The sequence below is a fragment of the Ictidomys tridecemlineatus genome, chromosome 5 (assembly GCF_052094955.1).
Source record: "Ictidomys tridecemlineatus isolate mIctTri1 chromosome 5, mIctTri1.hap1, whole genome shotgun sequence".
NCBI classification, from domain to species: domain Eukaryota; kingdom Metazoa; phylum Chordata; class Mammalia; order Rodentia; family Sciuridae; genus Ictidomys; species Ictidomys tridecemlineatus.
The window spans coordinates 194168130-194195987 of record NC_135481.1 but is presented as its reverse complement, the minus strand read 5'-3'; the positions used below and the strand labels follow the sequence as shown (position 1 = coordinate 194195987).

Here is a 27858-nt window from a genome sequence, read left to right as displayed (position 1 = left end):
TAGAACTCTTTCCTCTTTAGCAACATCCTGCTGATCAGCTCGGGCTCATAGCCCCGCATCTGACTTGGGTATCATTGGAGACTTCTCCTCCTGTCTGCAGTGCGGTGCCCTTTTCCACTTGGAGACTGGGGAGCACAGTTCTTCAGGAGTTTTGTTTTTGCCATTGCAGACTCCTCCCCCTGGGTCCCCGCTGCAAAGGCCAGGGACGGGAATAAGCCGGTTGCATGTGTTTATAGAAAAAGCCCAGCTGGGCGCAGTGGCGCACGCCTGTGATCCCAGTGGCTCAGGAGGCTGAGGCAGGAGGATCGGGAGTTCAAAGCCAGCCTCAGCCACAGTGAGGCCCTAAGCAACTCAGTGAGACTCTGTCTCTAAATAAAATACAAAATAGGACTGGGGGTGTGGCTCGGCGGCTGAGTGCCCCTGAGTTCAATCCCCAGGACCAAAACAAAACAAAACAAAACAACAACAACAAAAAACAAACCAAAAAAAAAAAAAAAAAAAGAAACACAAGAAAATAAAAAAGAAAGAAAGAAAAGAAAAAGCCCGGATGGTGTGCCGGCCGGTTCCTGCAATGCCCTCTCAGGGGCGGTCACCAGCCCCCACCATTGCAGGCTGGCCCTCCAGACGCACCGCCAGCTGGCTCTGCACAAACAGCTCTCCCAATATTTGCTGTGGGGCCATGTGGCTGACAAGAGGAGCTGGTCCCCAAACAGACCATGAGCTCAGGCCACGGGCATTGCCACACCTGCTCCTCTCCCTGACGAGGAGGGCGGCTGTGCAGCCGCTGACGACATGGCCTTTTTTGAACTTGGGTCTCGTGTGCCTGCATGCACAGGAGGGCAGACGGGGGCCAAGGCTGGCAGGAGCTGGGAGTGGGGCTGTGGTTTCTCTAGTAGCTTTGACCATGAGTGGCAGGAAGAAGTACTTTGCATGGCGATATGTAACACTGGCTTGCGCGCCTGCGCACACACGATTGTAATGAAAGTATCAAGAATCTGTGCTGACCTTTTTTTTTTAATTGAGCAATGCATGCTGGTTTTCTTCTCTTCCATTCCACTCTATTTTTTCATTCAGTCATTTAAAAAGTGCAAGTTGCAACCCGTGAATTTGATTTCAAAGCCCTCTAATGCACAAGTTCATAATCTGGTTCTATGAACTTGGATAGGACAAACTCTCATCTTCACTCTCACCAACCTCTTGCTGAAATGCAGGACTTCCTTCAGGTATGGGTGCTGTGAGTGGATCATAGTGGCAAGAGCAGTCGCAGTAACATCAGCACAAAGACACCCAGCTGGCCTGCATTTCCCTGAGGTCCTGCGGCAGCTGCGCACAGCACTGACACTCCCTGACGCCTCCCAGTTGAGGAAGTCCCTAGACCTCCTGCAAGTCTTACTACTGAGTTTATTAATGAAGAGGTACGTGTGTTATTACTCATTTACACGTTTACAAATACTCTAATAACAGCCTTTCAAGAGAATAGGTTTCCTCTGTAAACCTATGTGTTTTATGCACCTAAAAATATGATCTTGAGGAAAGGTCTGGGGGTGTGTGTGTCTCTCACCAGACTCCAAGGGTCCACGGCACACAAAGTTTAAGAACCCCTGTCCCAGCCGGGTGTGGTGGCACATGGCTGTAATCCCAGTGGCTTGGGAGGCTGAGGAAGAGGATCACAAATTGGAGACCAGCCTCATCAACCTAGTGGGACCCTGTCTCAAAATAAAAAATGAAACAAACTGGGGATGGGACTCAGTGGTCAAGCACCCCTGGGTTTAATCCCTCGTACAAAAAAAAAAAAAGGAGTGCCTCTGTCCCCATGAGCCCCACGCAATTTTGGAAACTGCCCCAGGCTGAAAGCTTCAAGGAGACAGCTCTGGAGCTTGCGGCCTGGCTCGGGAGTCACGGCCATGTCCAGTGTTTCTGCAGCCCTTACTGTGCCAGCGCCCACTGGACCCTGGGCACACAGTGTCTCCTTAGATCTTTGCAGCAGCTCTTGTGAGATGGCCCTATTTTTAGCCCATGTCTCTCTTGGTCTCTTTACTGATTTTGTTTTTCTGCTCAGAACTCTCCCGTCTTTGGGGCTGTTGGTTGGCAGTGTCCCCCGCGAGGAGGTGGGCCTCTCGGGGAAGAGGGGGCTGGCTCTGCTCCGTGCTCATCCCCCAGATATCGAAATAAGCAGGATCCAGGGGGCCAAACCTCAGTCCTCACAGTGAAGAGGATCTGACTGCAATATTTAAAAACGAAAACTAACGCCAGCAGTTCATGATGAGCACATTTCCAAACAAAGCCAGGAGCCGGCCCTGGACTTGGGCACCCGCCTGACCGGCTCCTCGCCCTCTTCCTGGCCCTCCCATAGCTGACCGGAGTCCCCTGCCCCATTCTGCAGACGGGCCACTGAGGCTCAGAGGCAGAGACCCGGGGGAGGCAGGACTGTGGCTTCAGGAGAGTAGTGGCTGACCCGGTGCCTTGAGCTGCCACCCTCGGCCTCATGAGTGTCACACTGGTGTGGTCCTCATGTCCTCCTGGAGGTTTTGTGAGGCCTGGAGGAAGGGACACAGGAGGGGCTTGGCGACACCCAGGCACAGGAGATCCTGGGTGCCCAGGTGCCCCCGATTGTGCGTGTGTCAGGGGATCTCTGAAGCCCCTGGCCTGGATCTGGAGCCAATGAGTGCGGCCTCCTTCTTAATTATCACCTCATAACTGGGCGGGGGCTTTCCCCGTTCAGCTCGGTCTCCCTGCACCCAGCAAAGGGCCTTTTACACAGTAAGTGCCCAGTAAATGTCTGTGGACGGGGCGGGGGGGCAGGGAGGGGTGAAGAAGGGGAGGAAAAGGAAGGAGGGAGGGAGGGAAGGTGTCTAGCCATCTCAGAATCACGCGCCGGAGCTCTGTGACGGACGGAAGGTACAGGATGTGTTAAGGCCTAGGGAGGGTGCTGCTGGGGACCACGAGGTTCTTCTGCGCCCTCCTGGGCAGGCCTCCCGCTCCCTGGTGGAGCTGGTGCCTGATGGGGGGCCCAGGACGTGGCCCTGGCTCCTCTTCAGCTGCCAACCTCAGCGGAGCCTGTGGCCAGGGGTGGGGTCTGGACCCGAGTGTGCTCATCCAAGAGCAGCCGCCTGTGTGTCGGAGGTGGCTGTGGGCACCCGGCCTGTGGTCGGAGGCTCTGAAACCTATCGGAAGGCACGCCGTCGGCCCCTGGTGAAGACCTCTCCAGTCCGCAGGAGTGAGAGACAGGAAGCACAAGGTGAGGAGGGTTTCCGAGAAGCCATGAGCCTGGCCCACAGGCCTCATCGTCAAGCTGCTGGGGGTGTACACAGTGCTGCCTCTACAGCGGGTGGCCCTGGTACCACAGCTCCCAAGACTGCAGATGGCATATAAACCCTTTACCCAACAATTTGACTTCCAAGGATCTTTCTTAAAAGAAATACACACACAGTATGAAATAACTTTATTACGCAGGCATTTGTTTTAGACCCACCAATTATTTATTGAGCATCTACTCTATGCTGGCATCTCTCCAGGAACCAGAAAGACAGCAGTGAACAGAGCCAATAAAATCCTTGATCTTGTGGAATTTTCATCTCGTTGGAGGGAGATAAATAATAAACAAAATCATTAAAATACAGTGTGTCAGGAGGTGATAAGTGTCATGGAGAAAGAAAAAGCAAAGACAGGAGCGGAGTATGTGTGTGAGCGTGTGGTTGCTGCAATAAGTAGGACTGCCAGGTGAAAGGCTGTAATCAGGGGGCCCCTGAGGTCGGTGCGGCTGTGCGGTGTGTGGGTGGCCTGGGGAGCATTTCCAGGCCAAGTAGAAGGAACAGGCAGGGGCGCAGTGAGTGCCCTGCCACGGGTTGGGAAATGGACAGGGAGGGCCCTGCGGGGGAGGGGCATTGGTAAGGCAGAGCTGGGGGGGGGGGCGGCATTGGTGGGTCCAGGCTGGGCTGTTTGAGGAGGCGGGCGACGGCCAAGCGGAGCCTCTGGGTGAGATCAGGGAGGTGAGGTGGAGAGGCCACCCCGCCAGTGGGTGTGTCACCTTGCGCAGTGCGCCAAGGACTTTGGATCTCATTCAGCACGTGATGGGAAGTCTCGGGAAGGTTTCGGTGGTGAAGTGACATGAGAGTGACAGTTTGAAGGGACCCCTCTGGCCACTGTGTTGAGAAGAGCTTGGAAGGGATCCAGGGCCGAAACCGGGAGCCTCTTCCGGAGGCTGCTGCGTGAATCAGGCAACAGACCAGGGCGGCCGCGCAGCCGAGGGTGGGCTGGGTGGAGAGAGGTGCAGGATCCAGAGGCCCCGGAGCTGCCGCTGGCCACCCACTTCTGCGCTTAGGTTGGAGCAAAGTTCAAAAGGGCCTGAACAGCAGCCGGAGATTAGCACTGACCACCTGCCGGGGAGCAGCTGGGGTGGCTTAGGGAAGAAAGAGGAGGCGCCTTCAATACGAAGATTCCCAGGTAGATGAGTGAGAGCAGCAGGGTGCGGGACTGTCTGTGTGTGACTGTTTGTGTGGAGCAGACCCAAACCAAACAGCCTGCATAGGTGTGTGAGTGTGTGTTAGAGAGTGTGAGAGTGTGAGAGAGTGTGTGTGTGCGAGTGTGTGAGTGTGTTAGAGAGTGTTAGAGAGTATGAGAGAGTGTGTATGCGAGTGTGTGTGTGTTAGAGTGTGAGTGTGTGTGAGCGTGTGTGTGTGCAAGTGTGTGTGTCTGTGAGTGTGTTAGTGAGAGACTGTGTGTGCGAGTGTGTGCGAGTGTGTGTGTGAGTGTGAGTGTGTGTGTGTGTTACAGAGTGAGTGTGTGAGTGTGTGCGAGTGTGTGTGGGTGTGATGTGAGTGTGAGTGTGTGTCAGTGTGTGTGTCAGTGTGTGAGTGTGTTAGAGTGAGTGTGAGTGTGTGTGTTAGAGAGTGTGTGTGTGTGTTAGAGAGAGTGTGTGTGTGAGTGTGTGTGTGAGTGTGTTAGAGAGAGAGTGTGTGAGTGTGTGTGTGTGGGTGTGTATGAGTGTGTGTGAGTGTGTGAGTGTGTGAGTGTGTTTGCATAGACCATCTCAGGGGCACAGGAGAAACTGGCATGGTCACTGCCTCCAGGAAGGGGGACTGGGGTCCAGAGGTCTGAGGGACATCCTGCTCCTCACTGGACCCTTTAGGCTTTGCATTGTGAACCTCCTCCAGTATTTTTCAACTGGAGGTGATTTTATCCCTCAAGGGACAGCTGGCGATGTCCAGAAACATTTTTGATTGTGCAGCTTCAGGGAGGTGCCATCTGCCTCCGGTAGAGGCCCCAGATGCTGTTGAGCAGTGCACAGTGCATGGGACACCCCCCAGAGAATGTGCTGCCATAAACATTGATTGGGCTGAGCTGAGAAACTCTGATCTATTAAAAACTTCAACAAATTTTTTTTTTTTTTTTTGCACTGGGCATTGAACTCAGGGTCACCACTGAGCCACCTCTCAGCCCTTTCAATTTTTTATTTTGAGACAGAGTCTTGCTGAATTGCTCAGAGCCTCACTAAATTACTGAGGTTGGCCTCTAATTCGTGATCCTCCTGCCTTAGCCTCCTGAGTCACTGGGATTACAGCTCCCGATAATGTAATTTTGCTTTTAAAGGATTGTCTCTTATTCTGAGATAATCCACTTTGGGGATTTGAAATGCTCTTTGTTTCACAAGGTGACGATAGCAGGTTATTATTATTATTATTATTTATCATCTTTACATAGAAAAATAAAATGCTGGTAAGACTTCCCTAAACCCAATGGGAAATTTTTCTGGGCTGTAACATTCTGCGGTTGGAAAAGTACCCTCTGCTAAACAGGGCTTCAGGATGAGGAGTTTACAAACATGTCCCCAGGCCTGGCACGCTCTCGCCTGCTCCGTGAGGCCCTGGGTTAGATCTCTAGCACGGCACAAACTAAGTCCTTAAATTCATTTTAGAAAACGCCCCTCCCCCTTCTTTGGCACTTTTCCCTGCAGAGGTGGGTCTCTACCAGGACACGCAGGAGCCCTGCACTGAGATCCGCGGGAGCAGCACAGGCCTCCTGCCCGCAGCCAGAGAGCAGCGAGGCTCCTGGGCCCAAGTGAAGTGGCGCCAGGGCCCAGATGAGCGGAGGACTGAGACCTCAGGGCAGACCCCGGCCAGGACCCCCGCCGCAGGTGATCCTGAGCCCCTGCCCTACACACACCACGAAGGAGGTGACAGCCCCTTCCGGCTGCTGGGCGTTGGGGTGACTTGTTACACTAGGAGACCGCGGAAACCCGAGGCCACACCCTGCTCAAGCGGGTGCCTCCCTGGCCAGGGTAAGGCTAAAAGCCCGGGATTCCTAGGTGACATTTTTAAGTTGGGATATTTCCCGTGAAAATCCAGGTCTCTGACTTCTCTTCAAAAGACCCAGCGCCGCCCCGCGCTCACGGCCAGAGGAAGGGGTCCTGCTCCCTCCGGGTGCGCCTGTCCAGGCTCCTCCCTCGCGGCCGCCCCAGTGTCTCACTGTGTCACCTGCCCGTCTCCTGTCAGCATTTGAGCCTCTGCCTTCTGTCGGGAGACATTTTTCTGAGAGCCACAGTTGCCGAGGGCCATGTGGCCACAGTTGGGGCCTCAAGGCCTGGACACCGTCCCAGGGGGTGGGGGTTGCCACTGGTCTGCAGGCTTGGGGTGACACACCAGTGCATTGTCACACCCTCCCTCTTGGGGGGAAAGAGAAAACATCCGTGTGCCCCTTTAGGTCCCCAGCCTTCTTACCGCCCTTCCCACCCGGCCCCCGGCCCCTCCACAAAGAACCCTGCAGCAGGGAGGTTGCTTTCTGCAGACCTTTATTGAACTCGCAGACTTGGTCGAGGGACCATTTGCCTGGAAATTCTCAAACATCTGGACACATTTTACAAGACAGGGCAGCAGCTGGAGGTCACACAGGGATCACAATTTCATCTCACCACATGCATAAAAAGACACTGGGATTTCCGTTGTTTGGTTTCTGTGTGTGTGTGACAGAGAGAGAGAGAGAGAGAGAGAGGGAAAGAGGGGGGGGAGGGAGCCCAGGCACAGGGCCGTGCTCACCGTCCCCTTGACAGGAAGGACTAGACATAAACTGATGAGAGATGACAGACCCACAAGCTCGACCCCAGAAGGGGGCTGAGGACGGCGGTTGTTTATGGCTGTGACTGGCTCCATCAGGGCCGGGCAGTCAGATGGCTTGGCAGGAAGGAAGACCCCAACCTCACACCACGGTTCCTGGAGGGCCCAGGGTCTCAGCTGTTGGATGGGGGGCACATGCTGTCATGAGGGGCTTGGAGGCTCAGGAAAGAGGAGACCATGGGCTCTGAAGCTGGAGGGCAGGGGGCCTCCGCGGCTCAGCAGGGCAATACAGTTCCAGGTGGTGGCCCCTCTGTTCCTACCCCGCCAGCCCCGGACCAAGGGAAAGCCCACTCTGGACCCTTGGTTTAGCGGGAAAACCACGGTCTTCCCCAGAGACGAGCGACAGCTGCACTAAACCAGAGGCTGGAGGCTGCAGGGCGGGAAGACAGGGAGGAGGCTGAGCGACCTCCTGGGCCCTGGGGGAGGGAGGCGCTAAAGGACTGTGGCCCTAATCGGCTTGGGGACTACAACTGTCAAATTTGGATGTCATCGTGAGCCCAGATGGAGGCCAAGAACAGGTGGCGTTGGTGGGGTGTTATGGGCTTCATCGAGGGGGGCTCCTGAGCCTCCTTCCCTCGGTCGGCAGCTCTGCAGCCAGGTAACAGCCTCCCCCTGCCCACGCCCACCTGCCAGTCATCCACCCAGGCCCATCCTTCACACATTCACTCCCCAAACAGGCTGGATGGCCACTAAATGCCAAGGGCACATGCTGGCGCACAACCCTGAGATCCTGGTACAGAGAATGGGGATCCCCGCCCTTGACCTTGGACTGAGGTCAAGAAAGGTCTGGAGAGCCAAGGGGCCAGCTACCTGTACACCCACCCAGGCTCATTCAGGGTCAGAGGGCCCTAAACCTGGGGGCCAAGAGCCACGCTGTAGGGGACCCGGACCCCTTCTCCTGGGCTGCTTCTCTCTAATCCAGCTTCGCCCAGGGAGGCAGCCAGTGTGGGGGGTCCCTGCCGGGCCCTGGGAGTCCAAGGGGAACAGAGCAGGGGTTCCCTGCATTTCCTGAACTGGTCAGGTGCTGCAGTTTCTGCAGGCAGAGGCTCCCGGGTAAGATCCCGGAGGCCGGCTTTTGTTTGATCTGGTTTGGGGGAAGGCAGCTGCAGTGGGCCCAGCCACACACACCAGCCACTTCTCCTTATTATCTTTTCTTTCTTTCTTTTCTTTTTCTTTAGTTTGCGAGTGCAGGGGAGGGAACCCAGGGCCTCCCGTGTGCTAGGCAAGTGCTCTCCCACTGAGCCGGACCCCCAGGGCCGGCCTCACCTTATAGAAACCCCAGTGCCACCTGGAGGTGGGCTTACCTGCAGACGAAGTCCCACCTCCCCAAGCCCACCCCACACAACGGAGGGCGGGTCTTTCCACACTGCCCTCCCATGTTCTGTTTGGGGAAGGCAGGAGCCGCCCCGTTTGGGAAGGGGTGTGGGAGAGGCCTCTGCTTGGCGGCAGCTGACATGGTTTTCGCTGTTAAAGCGGGATCTGGGTGGCCTGTCTCCGTTGCCTTGCTGGGTTTACTTCCCGGGGAGAGATTGCCCAGGTCTGGAAAGGGAGGGATCTCCTATTGTACTTGCCAGAAAGTAAAAGCCCTTTGGGGACAGTGCCGTTGTTATTGCCTGGGCAGTGGGCGGCTGGTGGGTGGGTGGGAGAGAGATCACTGCGTGTCTTTGAGGGCCAAGGGTCTGGGCACAGGGCAGAAGCACCATGAGACAGCCAGCCTGAGAGGAGGACTTTACAGACGGCTCTGCGGCTGGCATGAGGGAGGGTCGCGCAAATCCCGTCCCACGGTGGCTCCTGGGAGGCCACTGGGGATGGGCTGGACGGGTGACTGACATGGTCATTAAAATTGCCAGAGACCCGGAACAGGCAGAGAACAGAGTCCCCTTCCTTCTTGGGCACCCTCTATGATGCCTCCAACTTCTAGAAACTGAGTTCGTCCTCCCTGTGTTCCACACCCTGCGCCTCCACGGAAAGCCTGTGCCCAGAATATCCAAATATCCAAGTCACCTGCACACACGCGCGCGCACACACACACACACACACACACACACACACACACACCGAGAAACAAAATCGCCTCGATGGCTCAGTCTGATTTTCACGCAATGCCAGGGCCCCTTTGTGTCACCCAGTTCACGTCCCATCTCGCCTCCCTATAGACACCTGCAGGGCAGGGGGCTCATGACCAGGGTGGCCTGGGGGTCTGAGCAGACAACCGGCCTAGCAGAAGGGCTTCCTCAACTTGAGCTGGAACTGACTGCCCTGTCCCTCTCATGCCAGAGAACCCGTCCGAGTCCCGCCTGCAGCCATCTGGCAGCTGGGTGGTCTCTTGTTCCCGTCAATGTCCCACCTCCACCCCACCCCCCACCCCGGCCAGCCTTTGGGGATCTTTTCAGGAACATGGCAGAAAGGAAGAGAGTTAGGCTCCCGGGTGAAGAGGAGGGTTCTCTCAATTAACAGAGCCCTTTTCCATTTCAGTTCTCCAAGATGCCATTTTGGAAAGTTCAGGAGAAATTCCGAGCTCAGACCATATCAGGGATGGTGGACAGAAACACAGACAGCACATCCTCTTTCCCAGTGAAGACGGCCAGGGCCAGGGGGTTTGCCTATCTGGGTACCGAACCCAGGAAACGACTGAGAGGTAATTTTGTTGTTCTGGTGCAAAAGTTAAAAAAATCTTGTCAGTTTTATTTTATCTTATTTGTATTTATTCCAGATTGCCAGGGATTTGGGGGGTGGGTGGGAAAATCCAAATAGGAGCATAGTCCAGAGTCACAGATTCCTATTTGTGTTGGCTTCCTCTGGGGATCCGTGCTAGGGGCTGGGTCACTGCTGTCTGGGGGTCTTGGTTTGGCTCAGATCTCTATTCTGGGCAGTGTCCAGAGACAGGAAGGCAGGCGGGACATAAAGCCTGAATGATCTGAGGACCTTCTTCAGGGTCCTGCATGAGCCCGTGGGCAGAGAATCACCTTCTGCTGAAGGTCCTGCTCAGTGAGCTGTGCTCTGCCCACCCACGGTGAAAACTGCCTCGTGGAACCAGTTATGAGGACTGTGCAAGGCCTCTTCAGGCCAGATAGGCCGAAGCTGGAAAAGTACTGCTGCCCTTGAGACCGATCCAGCCAGGCAGGTGGAAAGGAAAGGCCCGGGGAGAGGAAAGAGCAGATTTGGGGGCCATCTCTTCTCGTCTCTTGGCTGCAAGGGTGTGTGACCACTGTTTCTCAGTTAGAAGTGGGTTGAAATGAGGGGCTGATACAAAGTGGAGGAGATCTGGGGCCCAGCGTGGTTTTCTGTGGTTCAGAGAAACCTGAACACGCTCTGGTCTTCAGGTCTGGTTGGTGGTACCAGGAGCTGGACACCGGGCGTGGGAGCAATCTGACCGAGATGGACTTGGGAGTGGTCTGGACCTCAGAGAAGCCAGGGACGAGTTTGCTTGCATGAGGCTTTTGGTTCCAACATTTTGGGGGAGGAATAAAATAGACCTTTCGGATTCCTGGAGGGTGGGGGGTAGGAGCTCAGCCCTGAGTCAGCTCAGGGCTGACTTTGAGGGTCCATGTTACCGACTCCCCTCCTCTCGCTCCTGCATCTGAGCCCTGGGTTCTAGAGAGCAACGAGTAGGAGAAACACAGAGTTGGAATGAGGTAAGAGACAGACATTTCCTAGTGCCCGGAAAGACCTACAGGCAGGAAGTCAGACCCCAAGTCTTCCCACCTCCAGAGAATCAGCATCCGCAGGAAGAAAAGAAAAAGTCCCAAAGGACTCTGGGAGGAAATGAAAAAGATCAGAAAATATCAGCTAGGATAATATCCAACCATGAGACTCCTAAGATAGCACTCTGTATTGCAAAAGAAGGAGTTAGACTCAATTGCCCTATTATAAATCTGCTAAAAATACATATACATATATATATTTTTTTATCTGAACAGAAAAATAGACTACTCTGAGATGCGTGGCCACTCTGTGATGTAGTCACACATCAGATGCTTTTAGAGCCAGGAGAACCGCAAAGGTGCGCTGAGGTTGACTCTCATTTCTGGGTGTGGCCAGGGCTGGTTTGGGTCATCCCGCTGGGTGACATGAAAGTCACATAAACGGTGGCAGGTGAGAAAACTTGGGGTTGGGAGTTTTCTTGTCCTTCTGGGGATTCAGGAATGCCCCTTCTTTCTTCTGCCAACTTTGAAGTTACAAAAAACCATCGTTTTAAACGCCCCGAAGGCGAGGGACTCTTTGCGGCGGCCACCTTGGACTGAGGCTGGAAAACCTGGGGTTGGTACTTGAGTCTAGTCGGCAGAGAAATGGGGGAGGAAGCGGGTGGGGGTCTGGGGATCTGGCTTCAGTGAATTTTAAACGTCTGCTTGTTCATGGACTAGACATCCCAGTCACCTGGGTGCAGGACAGAAATATACAACGTCACAGATATCAACAGCACATTTCGGTTTTACAGAAGAGAACACTGTTTTGTTTTCCCTTAGAAAAGCGGGTCGTATCAGGAGGAAGGCAGAGACGAGGCTGTGGGTCCCGAGACGCGGAGGACACTGGGGGACGGCAGGAAGGAGCTTGTGTCCCCAGCCGCCGTGGGGGCAGGCTGAGCGGTCGGTCGGAAGGACAGGGCTCCTCAGGATTCTGTCGCTCTCCCTTCTTCTTCTTCTTCTTCCCTCTTGGTCCCCGATCTTTCTAGAGAAAGGGGCCTCCCGGGAACAAGTGTTCTCTCTCCTTTTTCTTTCCCCTCAAGAGTGTGCTTAAGATGGAATTCCTAAAGAAGGCACTGAGACATCCACGGCACCGCAGACCTCTTGTTCTCTTTTGCCCCAAGAGGAGAAGGCCAATGAGCGGCTCCCCGGGGCTGGCCCTCCTCTCCCCCAGGTGGCCAGACCCTCCCAGCATGACCAGAGCATGCAGCAGCCTGGTCCCCGGCCCTTTCTGGTGATGGTGGAAGTTCAGCTCAGTTGGATTCAAGGTGAGTTTCATTGAGCTCCAGCCGCCGGTCTTGCCTGTTTGGGTCCACCTGCTTCCTGTGTCTGGTGGGCTCAGCATGGCGACCGATGGCAGGCCCCAGTCCTCTTCAGCTGCCCCAAACCACGGCCGTCCCTCAAGTTCCGCTTCCCACTGGGGACCCTTGGGCAGATTTCCCAGTGCGTGGCCGCACGGGTACACTGGTTCAGGTCGGCGTATGCATGTGCAGAGTCTGGGTATGTCCTTTGTTTGGCAGAGGGGGGAAGGCTGGGGAATGTCACGATCCTCTATTTTGAGTTGAGCACAGGGTAGAAGCTGTGTTCCCGCAACACACACAGAGTCAAGGAGGGGAGAACCCAGACTGCAGTGGAGTACTCTCTAAGCATAGTATATGCTGAATTCCAGTGATTCTGTTTCTATAAGAACTCTATATAGGACTCTGGCTATGCAGCCTGAAAAGGGAGGTTCTTAATGATACTTCTGAATTCGTCCTTCAAAAGTGACTCAATAAAATGCTACTTTAAAGTCAGACAACACACACGAGGGAGGAGGGGACAGGTCCAGCGTGACACAAGACAGAAAGGGCCTTTGGTTACAAGGAGAGTTGCACCAATTGGTTATTAGTTAAAAAAAGGGGGGGGGCAGGGAGGAAGGATGGAAGGAAGGAAGGACGGAAGGAAGGAAGGGTCTTTCCAATCTGTGCACTCCTCATCTGCTTCAACCAACATGAAATGCCTTGGTTTAAAGAAGGGGTGATGAGTTCCCTCTTGCAATATATGGCTATATTTAAACATGTTTGCTCTCCTGATATGTAAAATAGGCTATATTATTGTTAGTGGTATTGATTTTTTTTTTTTTTTACAGATAGCATCAGCTCTAAAAATATCTGAATCGGAAATCACAACTATTTACTTTTATCAAAAAGCATTTGATTGTTTTCCCTGAATTTTCACATTTGTGATGATGGTGGACAGAACGTGATGGAAATGAGAGAGACACAAAGATGCCGGCGAGGACTGTCCCCCAGTCGTCCTCAACAGGCCCAGCCCGGAGGTACACCCAGGGAAGGATTTGGAAGCGCTGCTCTTTCCTGCCTCCAGTGTGCCTACCGACTTAGGGTGACCTCACGCTGTCCTGCCCCGGGTGGCCTCACGCTGTCCTGCCCCGGGTGGCCTCACGCTGTCCTGCCCCGGGTGGCCTCACGCTGTCCTGCCCCGGGTGGCCTCACGCTGTCCTGCCCCGGGTGGCCTCACGCTGTCCTGCCCCAGGACCTATGCGCTTGCTGTGTGAATGCCCTGAAGACTCCTAGGAAGACCTGAGTGCTTTTTTTCCATGTTAAATCAGCAGATAACAGGACTGTTCCCTTTCGGGAGGATCCACAGTCCCTGGGGATGCTGAGAAGTGGTCTGAATTGGGTTCCTGTACAGCAGAAAAACGCATTTTTGAGTGGTAAATGACCCTACATGATCATATCTGTGACAGGTGGCCAATCTCGTGCCATTGAGTGGAGAGCAGGCAGGACAGCCCTGTGATACCTGTGTACTGACAGGTAGGTGATGCCGTTGTACAGCGGGCAGACCAGCCAGTGAAGGACAGGCGAGCCACCAGGAAGACACACGCCTGGCACTGTACCGAGGACAGGCAGAAGCACACCACTGGACCTGGGACAGCACCCACCAACGTCACATGAAGAGAACCACATGGCACTATCGTGCTGCAGACGGGCAGACCGGGACACGGCATCGTTACTGACAGACAGACGGATACCACAGTGGTCCAACCCAACGTCACTGGGCTGAGGGACAGCCAACAATGCCACGCCGTGGACTGAAAGCAGGCAGGACAATGCCAGGTCATCAAGCTAGGACAAGAGGACCAACAGCAAGAAACAGAGCAGGGCGCACAGAGACTTATTGCTTGTGTCTGCACCATCTGCATGGTGGCCGCAGGAGGGACAGCGGAGCTTTCTGGACAGACACTGAAACACACCCAAGGCTGGTGGACAGGGAGAGCGGAGTGGAACACCCGGTGCCCAACCGTCGCTGCAACCTTCGGAGGGCGCCCGTCTCCTGTACTCGAGTCTGGGGGAGGCCCTGGCCCCTCCTGCCCCCTGAGGGGTGCGGGGAGGAGCCTCCAGAGGGGCAGGGAAGGAGCCCCAGACTCTGGTGTGGCCCACAGTGGTACCCACCGTGGCCAGAATGGGCATGTGGCCACAACCCAACCACAGGGTCAGCAAGCGGTCCCCGGAAATAGTGCTTGTTTAAAGTGCAAGAGGTGGACACTGTCCCTGGTAGAACTATTTTTGAAAAACATAAAGTGCTTTTTATTAACATTTTTTTTTTTTAGCTTGAATATAACAGGAAACAAAAAGAACTTTCTATCATAGTAGGCGATCTCCCCGCTGTAGCAGGAGGCATCAGGAGTCCGGGTGAGGCAATGAGGGCGTTCTTTCCCTTGCATTTTTGCAGGTTAAAAAAAAAAAAAAAGAAAGAAAAGAAAAGAAAAAAAAAGAAAAGAGATTGGATTTGATGCTGTTCTTCGGTAGCACACGGTCTCTTTGAGTAGCTCTTTCTTTTGCATATTTGACACTTGCATTTCTTTCCAGTCTACCCTAGCCAGCACAGAAGCATCTTCCTCCTAGATCCCTAGGCCAAAGCTCTGAGTTCCTCCTCTGAACCCTCCCCAGACTGCTGGGGGCAAGTAAAATTGAGTACAAATGGTGCCACTCACCCTGATGACATCTCAACACAAACCCTCAGGCTCGACGGGACCCTGAAGTCCGCGAAGTCTTTTGAGCGAGGTCTGCGCGGGGATCTTGACTTGGGGCGCAGAGACTTTCCGGCGACACAGGCTCTCTCAGTAGCCTTCCAACAGCGGATCCATCCAGGAGGTGACGATCCAGGAGGCGACGGGCAGGTGTGCCTGGAGGTGGCCCGCCACACCCCATACCAAATCGGCCAACCCACTCTTTCAACGGCCACTGGTTCTAGTTTCTCCTCCCGCGGAAGCCGGGGCGATGGACACTTGCCCTCGGAGGCCGTGACGGACAGCCTCGAGAGAGGAGTGGGGAGTGGGTGGCCTCAGTCAGGTGGCGATGGGGTGGTGGTGGCTGTGGCCTGTCATCTCCCTCGGAGGGCAGTAGGGTTGTTACAGGGAGCCGCTGTCCCCCCGGGCATGGCCGGTTTCATGCTGACGGGCCTGTCCTGGCTCTCCGGGTCTTGGGGGACCGTCTCTGGAGTCCCTGGGGGCTTGGCAGAGACTTTCTGTCCACCCGGGAGAGCTCTGCGGCAGGCAGCCGGCCGCCCCCTCCCTGGGCCTCCCCTGCACGCGGCCTCCTCCGCGGCCAGCTCAGAGGCTCTGATCCTTGCTGCTCCCCAGGACCCCTCCTCCGGGCCGCACCCGGACGTCGGGGGGGAGGTGGTTCCCCTGGGCCCCGGGGCCCCTGCCAGCCAGCGCCTCGGCCGGGCAAAGGCAGTTCTGCGGAAGGGGTTTGGGGGAGGTAGGCACCGGGGTGCTCTCGAGGTGGTTCCTGTCCGCTCTGGGGCCCAGGCTGAGCTTGGGACTGGTGCCCCCGTGGACGCTCCTGGGCGGGCTGGAGTCCACGCTGTAGAGCAGCTGGCCCTCGTCGTCCGTGTCGGCGTCGATGTACTGGTGGACGCCGGCTTCGAAGCTGAATGCCACGGCTGAGGGTCTCTCGGGCGACCTGGGGGGCGTCCTAGCGCTTGCCGTGGTGTAGACGGAGGACTCCGGGCTCAGCACGGGCTTGTCCAGGAGGGTGGCGCGCTCCAGTCCGGCGACGGCGGCCGCCGCGCCCCCCCTGTTCCTAAGAGGGTCGGGGTACATCCCCAGGACGGGGAGCAGGGGACTGGGGTCCCCCTCCATGAAGTTGACTTTGAGTGCTCGGAGCTTCAGGGGGTTGTGGGTCTTGATGGAGCTCTTGGGGCTCTCTATGAGGAAGCTCGAGGAATGGCTGCCGTCAGGGGTGGCGCTGGCCTCCCCCAGCCGGCCCCCGCTGGCCCCCAGGGCTCCCCGCCAGCCCACCTCTGGAGCCGTGCTGGCCCCAGCCTTGGTGGGCAGGGAAGCCAGAGGACTGTGGGAGAACCTGGTGGCCTCGGGGAAGTCTGTGGCACAGCTGATGAAGCTGTCGATGCTGGACATGCTGCGCATGTCAATGACCCCTTCCGTGCGCGTGGGCAGAGGGGCTACGGGGCTGGGGATGCTCTCCATTTCGAGTTCTTCCTTTGGTTTGCTCTGGGTGGCAGGCTCCTTGGTCGTGAGGATGGGCTGGGACTGGGTCTTGGCCATCTTATTGTACATGTCTTCCAGCTGCTGGACGTTCAGGTGCTGAGGACTGGAAGATGACCTGGCCTTCTCGGGGGATCCCTGCTCCTTGGTTTCAAAGGACTTACTGGAGCTGGTTTCGGACAGTGTCCTCTTTGTCCATTTCCACTTGTTGGGAGACAAGTGGTTGTCTTGGAGTTTATCCTTCTTATCTCCGTTTTTCTCAATCACGATGTCCATCATCTCGATGCTCCTGGCAAAAGCGTCCTTCATGTTCATGGATACGATGCTGCCATTCCTCTTGGCCCTCTCCAGAGCCTCCCTTCGCTTGATGGCTTTCTCCTGCCTCTTCTGCTCCTTGTAGAACTCGGAGAAGTTGTTGACGATGATGGGGATGGGAAGAGCGATCACCAGGACCCCCGCGATGCAGCAGAGTCCCCCCACTATCTTCCCCAGGAGAGTCTTGGGATAGATGTCTCCGTACCCGACAGTCGTCATGGTGATGGTGGCCCACCAGAAAGAGGCCGGGATGCTTTTGAACTTGGTGTCGTCCTCGTCCTTCTCAGCAAAGAAGACGAGGCTGGAGAAGATCATGATGCCCATGGCCAGGAAGAGGATGAGCAGGCCCAGCTCGTTGTAGCTCCGGCGCAGGGTGAAGCCCAGGGACTGGAGGCCGGTGGAGTGGCGCGCGAGCTTCAGGATGCGGAGGATGCGCATGATGCGGAAGATCTGGACCACGCGGCGCACGTTCTGGAACTGCAGCACGCTCTTGTTGGACTCGGTGAGGAAGATGGTGACGTAGTAGGGCAGGATGGCCAGCAGGTCGATGGCGTTGAGGGGGCCCTTGAAGAACTTCCACTTCTTGGGCGAGGACAGGAACCGCAGCAGGTACTCCATGGTGAACCAGGCGATGCACACGGCCTCCACGTGGGCCAGCTGCGGGTTGTCCGTGCTCTGGCCAAACTCATCGAGGCTCTGCAGCTCGGGCAGCGTGTTGAGGGACAGGGCGATGGTGGAGAGGACGATGAACATGATGGAGATGATGGCCAGGATCTGCGAGGACAAGGGAGGAGCGAGTTAGCACGAGCGAAGGTCACGGGGACCCTGGTGTCTGCATCATTGGCCGTACCTGGGGATACTCACCACACACGTCCCTGCCGCTGCCCGGAGCCTGTGGGCACTGGGGACGTGAGTTGGTTCTGAGGTTCACCTCGGCGCCCAGAGCCTGCTCAGGCAGTGACCCCCGACAGGGGTTAATCGCACAAGTCCATGGAGGCCCAAGTGGGAAGGCCAGGGCCAGGCTTCAGCCCTCCACCTGGAAGGGGGCATCTCTGCCTGGCGTTAGGGAGGCCCGGGCGGAGCTCTGTGCCTGTGCAGAACAGCTGGCTCTGAAGGTGGGGTGCATTGCCGGGCCGCTCCCCCAGCCTCGCGCCTCTCCCACCCCCGCTTTTGCACTCTCGCTACAGTTACCCCCAAAGTGTCCTCTGTTTCTAAAACCACGAGCATTTGAGTCCTAGTGTCCTGATTTGCATCCATTGAAAGAAAAAAATTTGTGATCACTGTAAAATGAAATCTTTGTTACACACAAGAGCAGCCCCACTTCACATGGAGCTCTGAGCCGTCATCAAACGGACACTCGTGAAGCCACCACCAAGTTGGGGATAGGGGCCGGTAGCAGTGACGGTGATACCCCCTGGTGTCCCCCCTCCACCCCAGAGGCAATTGCTGTACGGAGTTTCTTTCTTTTCCTTTTGCTTTTGTGCATAGTTTTCCTTACGAATATGCGGCCTCCAAACAGATGGTCCCTGTCGGGGTACCTCACTGCGTGTGTCCTTTGGCTCCATGGACCACTCTTTCCCTAACGATGAAGGTGAATAGCAAAACTAAACAAGACCCCCGTCTACCTTCCAGGCTGTAGTTCAGCCTTAATAGTATGCAAATGTATGCAAATGGCTGATTCTTCATGCTATTGATTCATGCACTAAATACCCATCAAAATGAATGAGTGGTCCCTGGAATAAACATCTGGTGGCAGACTCTGGGCAGGGGAGTGGACTCTGCGGCTGGCCCCAGCTCTGCCCTCCTTGGCTGGGTGGCCTGGAGCATCGGAAGGCTGCATCCCGTGGTTCTCAGCTGGGGACGATTTTGACCCTCATGGGACACTTAGCAATTTCTGCAGAAACTTTCGGTTGTCACAGCTGGGGGCAGGGTGCTACTGACGAGGGCCGGTGGCTCAGGGTGCTGTGCAATATCCTCCGATGCCCAGAAGCACCGGCCTGAAAAGCCCATAGTACCGAGGCCGAGGGACCCTGGGACGTGCCAGGGGCAGCCCCTCACAGGTGGTGGCATGGGGGCATGTAGAGCTGTTGGCACGGGCTGGCACAGAGGGGGTCAGGGCTTGTGGGCAGCCAGAGGGGGTCGGCTGAGCCCTGTGGAGCTGCTCCCGTCGTCTCTGACTCCAGGAAGGGGGCGCCTGTGTGCAAGGCGCCGACTCCGGGAGCGGAGTGTCCCTTTAAGACGTGGGAGGACGCTCCAGTTTCTAACCCCAGGTCACTCTGCGTGGAAGGCCCAGGACTGATGTTCTGTGACAGACGCATGAATTATGCACCCAGCTCATTGTCCCATCTCGGAGCCTGTTTTTCTAAGGCAGCACCCCCCCCCGCCCCCCAACCTGAGAACGCGTCCTCCCGCCCTCTCCGCAGCCCAGATGCCCAGGAAGGCCTTCTGGGGGGTGGCGTTGGGGCTCAGGGCCCCAGGCCCAGCTCTGTGCCCCGCATCCTGTGGGAAGTGCAGCCACGCAGCGGGGGGGCAGCAGAACGTCTTTCTCTTCCAGACCCACTGAAGCCCGGAGAGTCGGGGCCACACTCCCTGCCCAGGGAGCTTCCACGGGTCCGTTACGCCCTCTGTGCCTCAGTTTCCCCGCCTGTAAAATGGGGGATCGTGGCCCCCTTGCAGTGAGCCCCCCGTGAGTTCACAAGGCCTCAGGACCGCCCGAGGCTCAGCGGCTCTTGTTTTCACGGCTCCACAGCCTGCATTTAGTCATAAGCTGGTCTGGGACTTGGGTTTGAGTCTTTGCAGCTGTGTGGTCTTGGACAGTCCCTGGCCCTCTCTGAACCTGCATTTCCTACCTCTCAAGTGGCCTCGTGACAGGCACTGTTATTAAATCATGATTCAGGTGACTGTTAGCCCCAACCCCACCTGGATGGTAGCTTCTAGAAGGCCGGCCCTAGGTCTGCGGGCCCCTCACAGCTGCTGAGGCAGAGGCGTCCTCTGAGCATCTTTGAAACCCTGGACGGAGTGATCTGCTCCCTGGGACGGAGCATGGGGACCAGCTGTCACCCGGGAGTCCTCCTGGCTCAGCTCAGGCCCTAACAGGGCTTGGGTTTTCCTGGGGTGGGAGCCCAGCGGGGTCTGGTGGGGTTCTAGGTCCCTAGGGAACGCAGGCTGGAGCTCCAGGGACAGGGCGCTGCCCCCAGATTCCCTCCCTGTGAGGACGGCCTGGTCCTGCTCCCGGGGAAGGACAGAGAGGGCAGCTGGGCGTCCTCAGGGTGAACTGAGGGCTGGGAGCCAGGCCCCCCGTCCTAACTGCCCACTGCCACCCTGCGGGTCCCCTGCTGCCCTGCTGTGCCAGCTGCGTGGAGGAGGCAGGGACGGGAGTCCAGCAGAGAAGGGAGGGGAGGTGCCCACGGCACAGCAGCCATGGCGACAAGACACCCGGAGCCCGGCCACGGGGACGCTCAGGGCCTGCTCCCCCCCAGCCGCACGAGCCCCGGTGTCCCCCAACTGACTGGCGAGGGGACAGACTCGGAGTGGCCTGTCACAGGGCAACATTCTCCATGGCATCCAGGTGACGGGCGGGTGGAACAGAAGCCAGCCGGGAGGGCCGCTCCCACCTGACGAGGCGGGCTGCAGGACACCCCGGAGATGGGTGGCTGCCAGGGCGGGCGAGGGTTAGCCGCCAGCGGACAGGAGGGGTTCCCCAGGATAATGAGAATGTCCTAAAACGGACTCAGGATGATGGCGGCGCGGCTGGGTACATGGATGAGAAGTCTTGAATCCTACGACGGAAATGGGTGAACTATGTGGAATGTAAAATGCGCCTCCATAAAACCATAGGAAGTCGTTTATTACAAAGGGAATCCCATTGCCTTTAAGTCCCACCACTGCTTCGGGCGGCCACACACCTGAGCAGGCCGCAGGTCAGCCGTGAAGCCTGCCCTGGACGCTCTTGGACAGAGCTCCAGTTCCTCCCTGTTGGTTAGCATGTGTGTATTGAGCACTTACTAAGTGCTCCGCCATGGTAGGGTTGCGGCATTAATAGGAAAGACCGTCTTCCTGTGGTTGGAAGGTAGAGGTAGAAGAAAAAATAAGCCAGTCCCAGGGGCACGGTGATGTCAGGCAGTGTTACGTGCGCACGTGACCAAGGAAAGCAGAGTAGGGGCTCCAGGAGAGAAGCACCAGGTGTCCACGTGAGGACTCTCCTGGGGTGAGAACGGTCAGGGAGGACTCTCCTAGGATGTGCCTGTTGCTGAGACTGAAGGATGAGAGGGAGCAGCAGGCGCCACACATGCAAAGGCCCTGGGGTGGGAATGGGCTTGGCATATTGAGCAACAGAAGAAAGTCACCGTGGCTGGGGCTGCGTGGTGAGGGGGAGAGTGGGAGGAGAGGAGGCCAGAGAGGCGGCAGGGCCTGATGAGGCATGAGAGGAGATGGGGACATGTGTCCAGATGACCTTCCTCTCTCTCCAGATCATTCCGCCCACTGCAGACTCCACGCTGAGTCCTGGCGAGACCGCTTACTGCCCCAAGATGCCCCGCAGTCAGCCACTCGCCTCCAGATGCCCCTCTGTCTGGAGGGCCACCCCCCCACACACCTGGCTGACCCCTGGTGCCCATTCAAGCCCCAGCGTGGAGGCCACCGATGAGCCCCAGGGAACACTCTGGTCCTCAGGGTGGCCTGAGTCCGCTCCTCCCTGGGTGTCCCAGAGCCAGGGCATCTCCCACCACAGGGCTGCCGGAATGGCCTGTGTCCCCCGCTGGGTACGGAGCGGGAGCTCCCCAAACAGTCCGTAGATCAAGGATGGAGAAAATGAACGCCGAGGCTTGGGGCACGGGTGACGCAGTGGCGTTCCAGGGGCACACGGCTTGCAAGCGGTGGACAGTGGCCGGGGGTCTCCCGGGAGCTGCCCGAGGGCGGGGGAGGAGGAGGAGGTTCCGGACCTGAGCTTCCGCTTCCCGGCTCTAAGGGGGCTTACTGCTGGGGAGTTTCAATTAGAAGGGTCACTGGCCAGATCCGATTAGGGCCTGGGGGCGGGGTTGTCCTCCTCCGCCCAGGTGGGGGCCATGACGGGGTGGACACTGGAGTCAGGAGCAGGGGCCGCTGGGCACACAGGGACAGAACCCAGGGGCCTGTGTCGGGCCTGCCCCAGGAGAAGGAGGCCCAGAGGCGGAAGGGAGTGGCCCTGCCGAGGACCCCGCCGCTGTGACCCGCGGAGCCGGGAGATTCGTTTTACCCACTCGCCCGAGTTTCAGAGTGGGGAGAGCCAGACGTTGGCCTTCCCTTGGGAAAAGCAGAAGCCCTCTCACCTATCTGTCTCCCCAGGGGCGACCACCGGTGGGCGCTCCAGAGCAGCTGCCCCGGCGGGGACACAGGCCCCCACCCCAGGGGTCCAGGCCTTGCCTTATCTGCAGGTCCTGGGCCTGTGACCCTGGACAGGCCTGAATGTGAGGACAACAGCCACTTACTGACCTCCTACCACGTGTGAAGAACCTTCCAGACAAGATGGCACAGGCCAGGGACTCAGGGGTCCTCTTGCCACACCCCATCTCTTCCTTTGTCCCCACAAACAGCCTGTGGCCCAGCCTGGTCACTGCCTGTTCACAAACGTCCCTGCATCTGGCCCAGCCTCTCCCCCTGCACCACCGTCTGTCCCAAGCCTCCAGCCCCGCCCACCAGGACCACTGCCACAGGCTCCTTCCTGGTCTCCCACGGCCTCTCTGGCCCACGGTGGCCGAGTCCTCTGGACACCCCCCGTATCTGTCCTCCTGTTCCCCCATCACAGAGCCTCGGGGACACAGGGCTGCCCAGAATAAAGACCACATTTCCCAGTTCCCCTTGCAGCTCACTGTGGTCACGTGATTAAGCTCAGCAGGAGAAGGTGAGCAGATGATCAAGCCTTTCTCCCTCCCCTTCTTGCTGGCTGGGAGGCAGATGTGGTGGCCTGGGCAGGAGCAATCCTCTTGGGCTACAGGTGGTTACAGACAGACTAACCCCGCCCCAGCTTCTCTCCCAGCTCACCCCGGCTGCCAGCATCCTTTGCCCCGCGTGGACCCCAGGACTCCTCCTGCTTGGAGCCTGCCCAGGCCCTTCCCTCTGCCCGGGTGCTCTTCCCTCCCGCTGCCTGGTGAGCTCCTCCTTCCTACCTCAGCTCGGGGCCCACCTCCTCAGGGAGGCCTCCCTTCCTGACCGAGTCGGATCCCCCGTCTTGGGCTCTTGGGCCCTGCTCCCCACGGCACTGTCTACACTGCCGGTTTGCATTAAGTCCACCTCCCTAGACTAAGCAACTCGAGGGCCAGGTTGAGCCTGACCTTCTCCAAATCCAGAATCGTCAGCACCTGCAGCAGATGCTCAGGAGACGTGAATGGAACAGAGGACCCCATTCCACCCTGTTCACAATCCTGCAGGTCACCCTGTTTACAACTGGGTAAACTGAGGCTCGGAGAACAAAGCCCAAGGTAAACATGAACAGGAGTTTAAACCGCAGCTTTAAGACTCCAAGGCGCTGGGTTTTGCTCGTTTCTTTTTAAACATCTTTCTTATTCCAGCGTCCAGGGGTCTGGGTTATGGTTTCTTGTTTTGTTTTGGCTCTGGGGATTGAACCCAGGGGCACTTTACCACCTGGCAACACCAACCCTTTTTATTTTTTTATTTGGGGGCTGGGTTTTGCTAAGTTGCTGAGGCTGGCTTGGAACTTGGGATCCTCCTGCCTCAGCCTCCCTTGTCTCTGAGATTACCGGGGAGCCTGCGCCAGGGCTGGGTTAGGATCTTTCATTAGTGCCCCATGGAACCCTCTCCCTGAGGTGACCGACTTCCTCACGGGCACCAGGTTGGGCACTGTCTTCCTAACAGGCCAAGTGAGTTCCCGTGAGCTTTGCCAAAGGCAGGAACTTGGGGGAGCTGGAGCCGTCACGGCCTCCCGCCCACCTGAGGACGGTCCTGGTGGGGAGGAGGAGGGCCCGCCCTGTGCCCTGCAGAGGGCAGGGCGAGGGGGCTGATTCCGAAGTCCTTCCTGTGTGCGGAGGGCGTGAGCGCCAGGGAGACTGTGGGTGTCAAGGTGATGAGTGGCGGGGACCCATCCCTGCTGCAGAGAGTGGGTGGGGGGCTGAGAAACCCGAGGAGCTGGGAGTGCCACGCCACGAGGTCTCGTCCCCTGCGAGCCACAGACAGCCCTGGCCTCTGGTCCGGCGGGTCGGGGAGGGGTGCTGGCTTCCGGAAGCTTGGCCAAGGTGGCTGCGCTGGCTCAGGGGAGTTTACTACGGGCCTCAGGAAGACGCTGCCTCTGGCCAACGTCAAAGTGACGGCGCTGAGTGGCCAGACCTGACAAGAGCCAGAGTGGCTGGACGATGCCCAGCACACACCAAGAAAGAGGCATTTGGGGGACTTAGGGTGGATCTTTCTCCTGCAGCAGATGAGTGTGAGCAGAGGTTCACACCGGGAGGAAAGGCGCAGGTGAGTCGTCACGATACCTATTTCTCAGTTCTGGCTGGGCACCCTCAGGCGCTGGCCCGTGTGGTCAAGGCCTGAGCCTGCGGTTCAGCTCCTTTCCCCTCCCGACCCGTCTTCCAACCCCTGCGTCCCCGTTCTCCAGCTCTGAGCTCCTGGACGAGTGTCCACCTCTCTGAGCCTCAGTTTCCGGGGCCCTCCAGGACTCTCAGCCCCCTGGGGCGTCAGGTCCGAGTGCGAGGAGGCGACGGGGTGGGGCCTGGCACAGCGTCCTGGGCAGAGGGGACAGCGAGCGGAGAGGCCCTGGGGGAGGAGCGAGGGACAGCGAGGGCGGCCGCCAGGGGCCCCTCCACGCTCTGCACGGGGGCCCTGCGTCCATCACTAGTGTCGTGGCTCGGTCTCCCCTGCTCCCCTCCTTGCCCCCCACCTGGGCTCCCCGCACTCCCCGTCCCCCCTGCTCCCCTCCTTGCCCCCCACCTGGGCTCCCCACACTCTCGGGCACCCCCGGGTTCACTGGGCCTGGGCCCGGGCAGCTCCTTTCCACCCCCGCCCCCGCCCTCAGCCCCCCCCCCCAGTTTGGTTTCTTACTTATTTTAGGACTCAGTGGAAATGTCACTCCTCAAAAAAGCCTTCCCAACTTCCTGCAGACTGAAGTGGGAGCTGGGGAGGGGGCTGGCCTTTCGCTGCCGCCAGGGCCATCTCTTAAAGGTAGAAACGAGCCTTGTCACGCCTCTGAAAGCCGCGAGGCTCCACGGGAAACCCACTGACACAGGCGCCCACAGCCCTGCTGACCTGCCCTCTGACGGTTCCTCAGGCCTGGCCTCCCCGGCCACCTTCCACACAGGCAGCCAGTCACCCTGCCCCTCCACATGCCCAGCTCCCTCCTGCCTCAGGTCCTTGGCACGTGCTCTTTCTCTGCCTGGAATGTTCTCCTACCAGATTTTTCTTTGACAGGTCTTTCTCTCTGTGGAGGGGCTGTCCCTGACCACCCAGTTCAAAACAACCTGGCTGTGACCCTGGGTGAGCCACTCTATGACTGAGCTATCTTACCTGTAAAATTAAGGTGATACCTCTGTTAGCCAGGTCCCTTTATGTTTGTAAGATCAAAAACCCAACCCAGTGCACAACCAGAGACATGAAAAATTGTGCTCTATGGTGCAATATGAATTGAAATGCACTCTGCTGTTATATATAACAAGTTAGAATAAAAAAAAGGAAACCCAACCCAAGCCAGCCTGATTTTAAAACCACGTTCCCCCACTTTGATGTGTCAGATCTGCAGCGTCTCCTCCACCCGGTTCTTTGGTGCCTTCCCACCGACCAGGGAGCTGGGGACTGCAGGAGGTTGGATCCTCACCGCCCAGCGTGGAGCCTGGTGTGGGTGGGCACTTCGCAAATACGGGTCCATTTGATAAATGAATGGTTCAGGGGTGGTTCAGGGATGGCTGATGGTCAGCCGGTCGGAAGGATGGGTGGACTGGCGGGTGGATGGATGGAGGGGGCTTAGAAGCCGTGCCTGGCGAGGACCGCCAAACACAACGTTATGGAACCTCCATCTTCTCCGCGGCGCTAGGAGGAAATGCAAGCCTGAATCAGCAGCTGAACAGCGGCCGATCCTGAGGCGATCGTGACAGCTCACACTCATTGGTTTCCCACTCTGCAGGCACCGCGCCAACTGTGTCAAATGACCGGCTCATTCACTCCTATGCCTGCCCCCAAAGACAGACACTCCCCTAATTCCTGGGTTGCAGTGGGGAGTGCCATAGCACACAAAGCAGCGAGGCTGCCTGAGGAAGGAGCCTCTGGGCATGGAGGCTGGGCATGGAGGCTGCCCGAGGAAGGAGCCTCTGGGCATGGAGGCTGGGCATGGAGGCTGGGCATGGAGGCTGAGGGGATTCCAGTGGGGAGAGCTGGGGGAGGGGTGTTCTGGGCAGAGGTGGCTGCGGGTGCACCAGCTTGGAGGTGGGAGCCACGGTCAGCCCAGTGTGGCTCAGGGAAGGCTGGCAGGGGCAAAGCCACCCTTGCCCAGCGCCTTCTGTGAGCAGGGCCCTGTGGCATTACCCACCACACCCGAGAGGGAGCCTCTCCCACCACCTCCCTCTTCCCGGGGGTGGCTCCGAGGCTTGCAGCAACTAAATACCGTGCCCAGAGCCACCCAGGAGAGCTAGACTTGAACTCAGGCCTGCTGGGCCCTGGGTGGGCGTGCGGGGTCAGGGGTGCGATGAGAAGGGTGGGCGTGACTCATCCTGGTACTTTTTTTGGGAATTACTGGGGAAAGCGGAGCTCTCTCTCGGCAGAGGCTACAGAGCTGACGGGATGTCCGCCTGCAGGACTGAGGGTCATCTCTGCCTGCTGGAAATCATCTTCCCACAAAAGTAGAGGAAGCAGAGGGTCTTTGCCAAGAGTCAAAGGCAGATTTATGATGACGCTGTTTGAGCATCTGGATCCAGCCATTCCTGAAACCAACGTCCTTGGGCTTTACAATAACATGAACCAATGAATTTTAAAATCAGGCTGGTTTGGGTTGGTTTTTTTTTTTAATTCTAACTTGTTATATATAACAGCAGAGTGCATTTCAATTCATATTGCACCATAGAGCACAATTTTTCATGTCTCTGGTTGTGCACTGGGTTGGGTTTTTGATCTTACAAACATAAAGGGACCTGGCTAACAGAGTCATCACCTTAATTTTACAGGTAAGATAGCTCAGAGTCATAGAGTGGCTCACCCAGGGTCACACAGCCAGGAAGTGGTTGAACCACATGGAGTATCGCATAGTAGGTGCCTGGCACCCAGTAAGTCTTCCACGTTCCCTTCATGGATAGACCACGGGGTGGCAGAGTGGAGGACTGGAAGAGATGGCATTTGGTGGACCCTCCCCGAGCTCCAGGCTGTGGGTCAGATTCTAGACTCTTCTGGAACCTTCCACACTTTAACTCTCCCAGCCTGTCTCAGGGTCTGGTCGGAGCAGGAACTAAGGCTCAGGGTTCGAAAATAGAGTGAGCCAGATGAGCATTTGAACTAAGTTCCCAAAAGTCTCACTCCCCCAAAAAAATGTCACCCAAGGGTCCTGGCTGCCACCTGGGGTTTCCAGGGAAGGGTCCAGAGCCCTGGCACCCCTCGGAGTGAATGCTTAGAGATTGCACAGACAATGGCTCGGGGGACCCCAAGGCTCCTGTGGGCACTGGCGCTCCCCACGCTCCTGCAGGTTGGAGCTGGACGGTCAGGTCTGCCCTGCAAACTCAGGCGTCGGCCAGAGCTGGGTTGCAGCCCTGGCTCTTGCCACCTGGGTAGACTCTGGCCCATCCCGTCACCTCCTGGGCCTCGGTTTCCCCTGGGTGAAATGGAAGGAGGAAGCCAGGCAGACAGGTAGGAGCTCCCGGGACAGAGCTGGGAACTTTCTTAGGTTGTGGACAGGCAAGTGAGCTCTAGATGCGGGTTGAGCCTTGGGTGGACGGTCCATGTTCCTTCGTGGAAGCCCCAACTGACCAGGGGGTGGGGAGCCCAGGCCTGAGCTGTTCAAGTCTGATTTGCGGCCTGGGCACAGAGCTTGAGGCCTGTGTGGCCTCTGCAGGGCTCTGGGCCTCTAAGCCCAGGAATAAACCACCAGGAGCGCGGCCAGCGACGACGAGGGAAGAGGTCAAACAGTGCAGAGAACAGGACGGCTGGCCTGGGCTGGGTCCTGGGTGCTCCCTGCTTGCGGCGGCCCCTCACCCCCCACGTGGCCCGACTTCCCATCTGCAGGGAAGTGCACTGCTGATTCTCTGGGGTCCCACTGCGCTTACTGCTGGGAAGCCGC

General features: G+C 57.5%; 1 protein-coding gene across 3 annotated transcripts in view; it reads right to left on the bottom strand.

Moving 5' to 3' along the window:
- Positions 1–6770: 6770 nt before the first annotated feature.
- Positions 6771–27858, bottom strand: part of Kcnb1 (potassium voltage-gated channel subfamily B member 1) — an 82705-nt gene continuing 61617 nt past the window's right edge. For all 3 annotated transcript variants that reach the window (XM_078051956.1, XM_040273935.2, XM_078051957.1), the window contains one exon: positions 6771–17390. In XM_078051956.1, coding sequence (XP_077908082.1) covers positions 15405–17390 — 1986 coding nt within the window. In that variant the 3' untranslated portion in view covers positions 6771–15404. The remainder of the gene's footprint in view (positions 17391–27858) is intronic.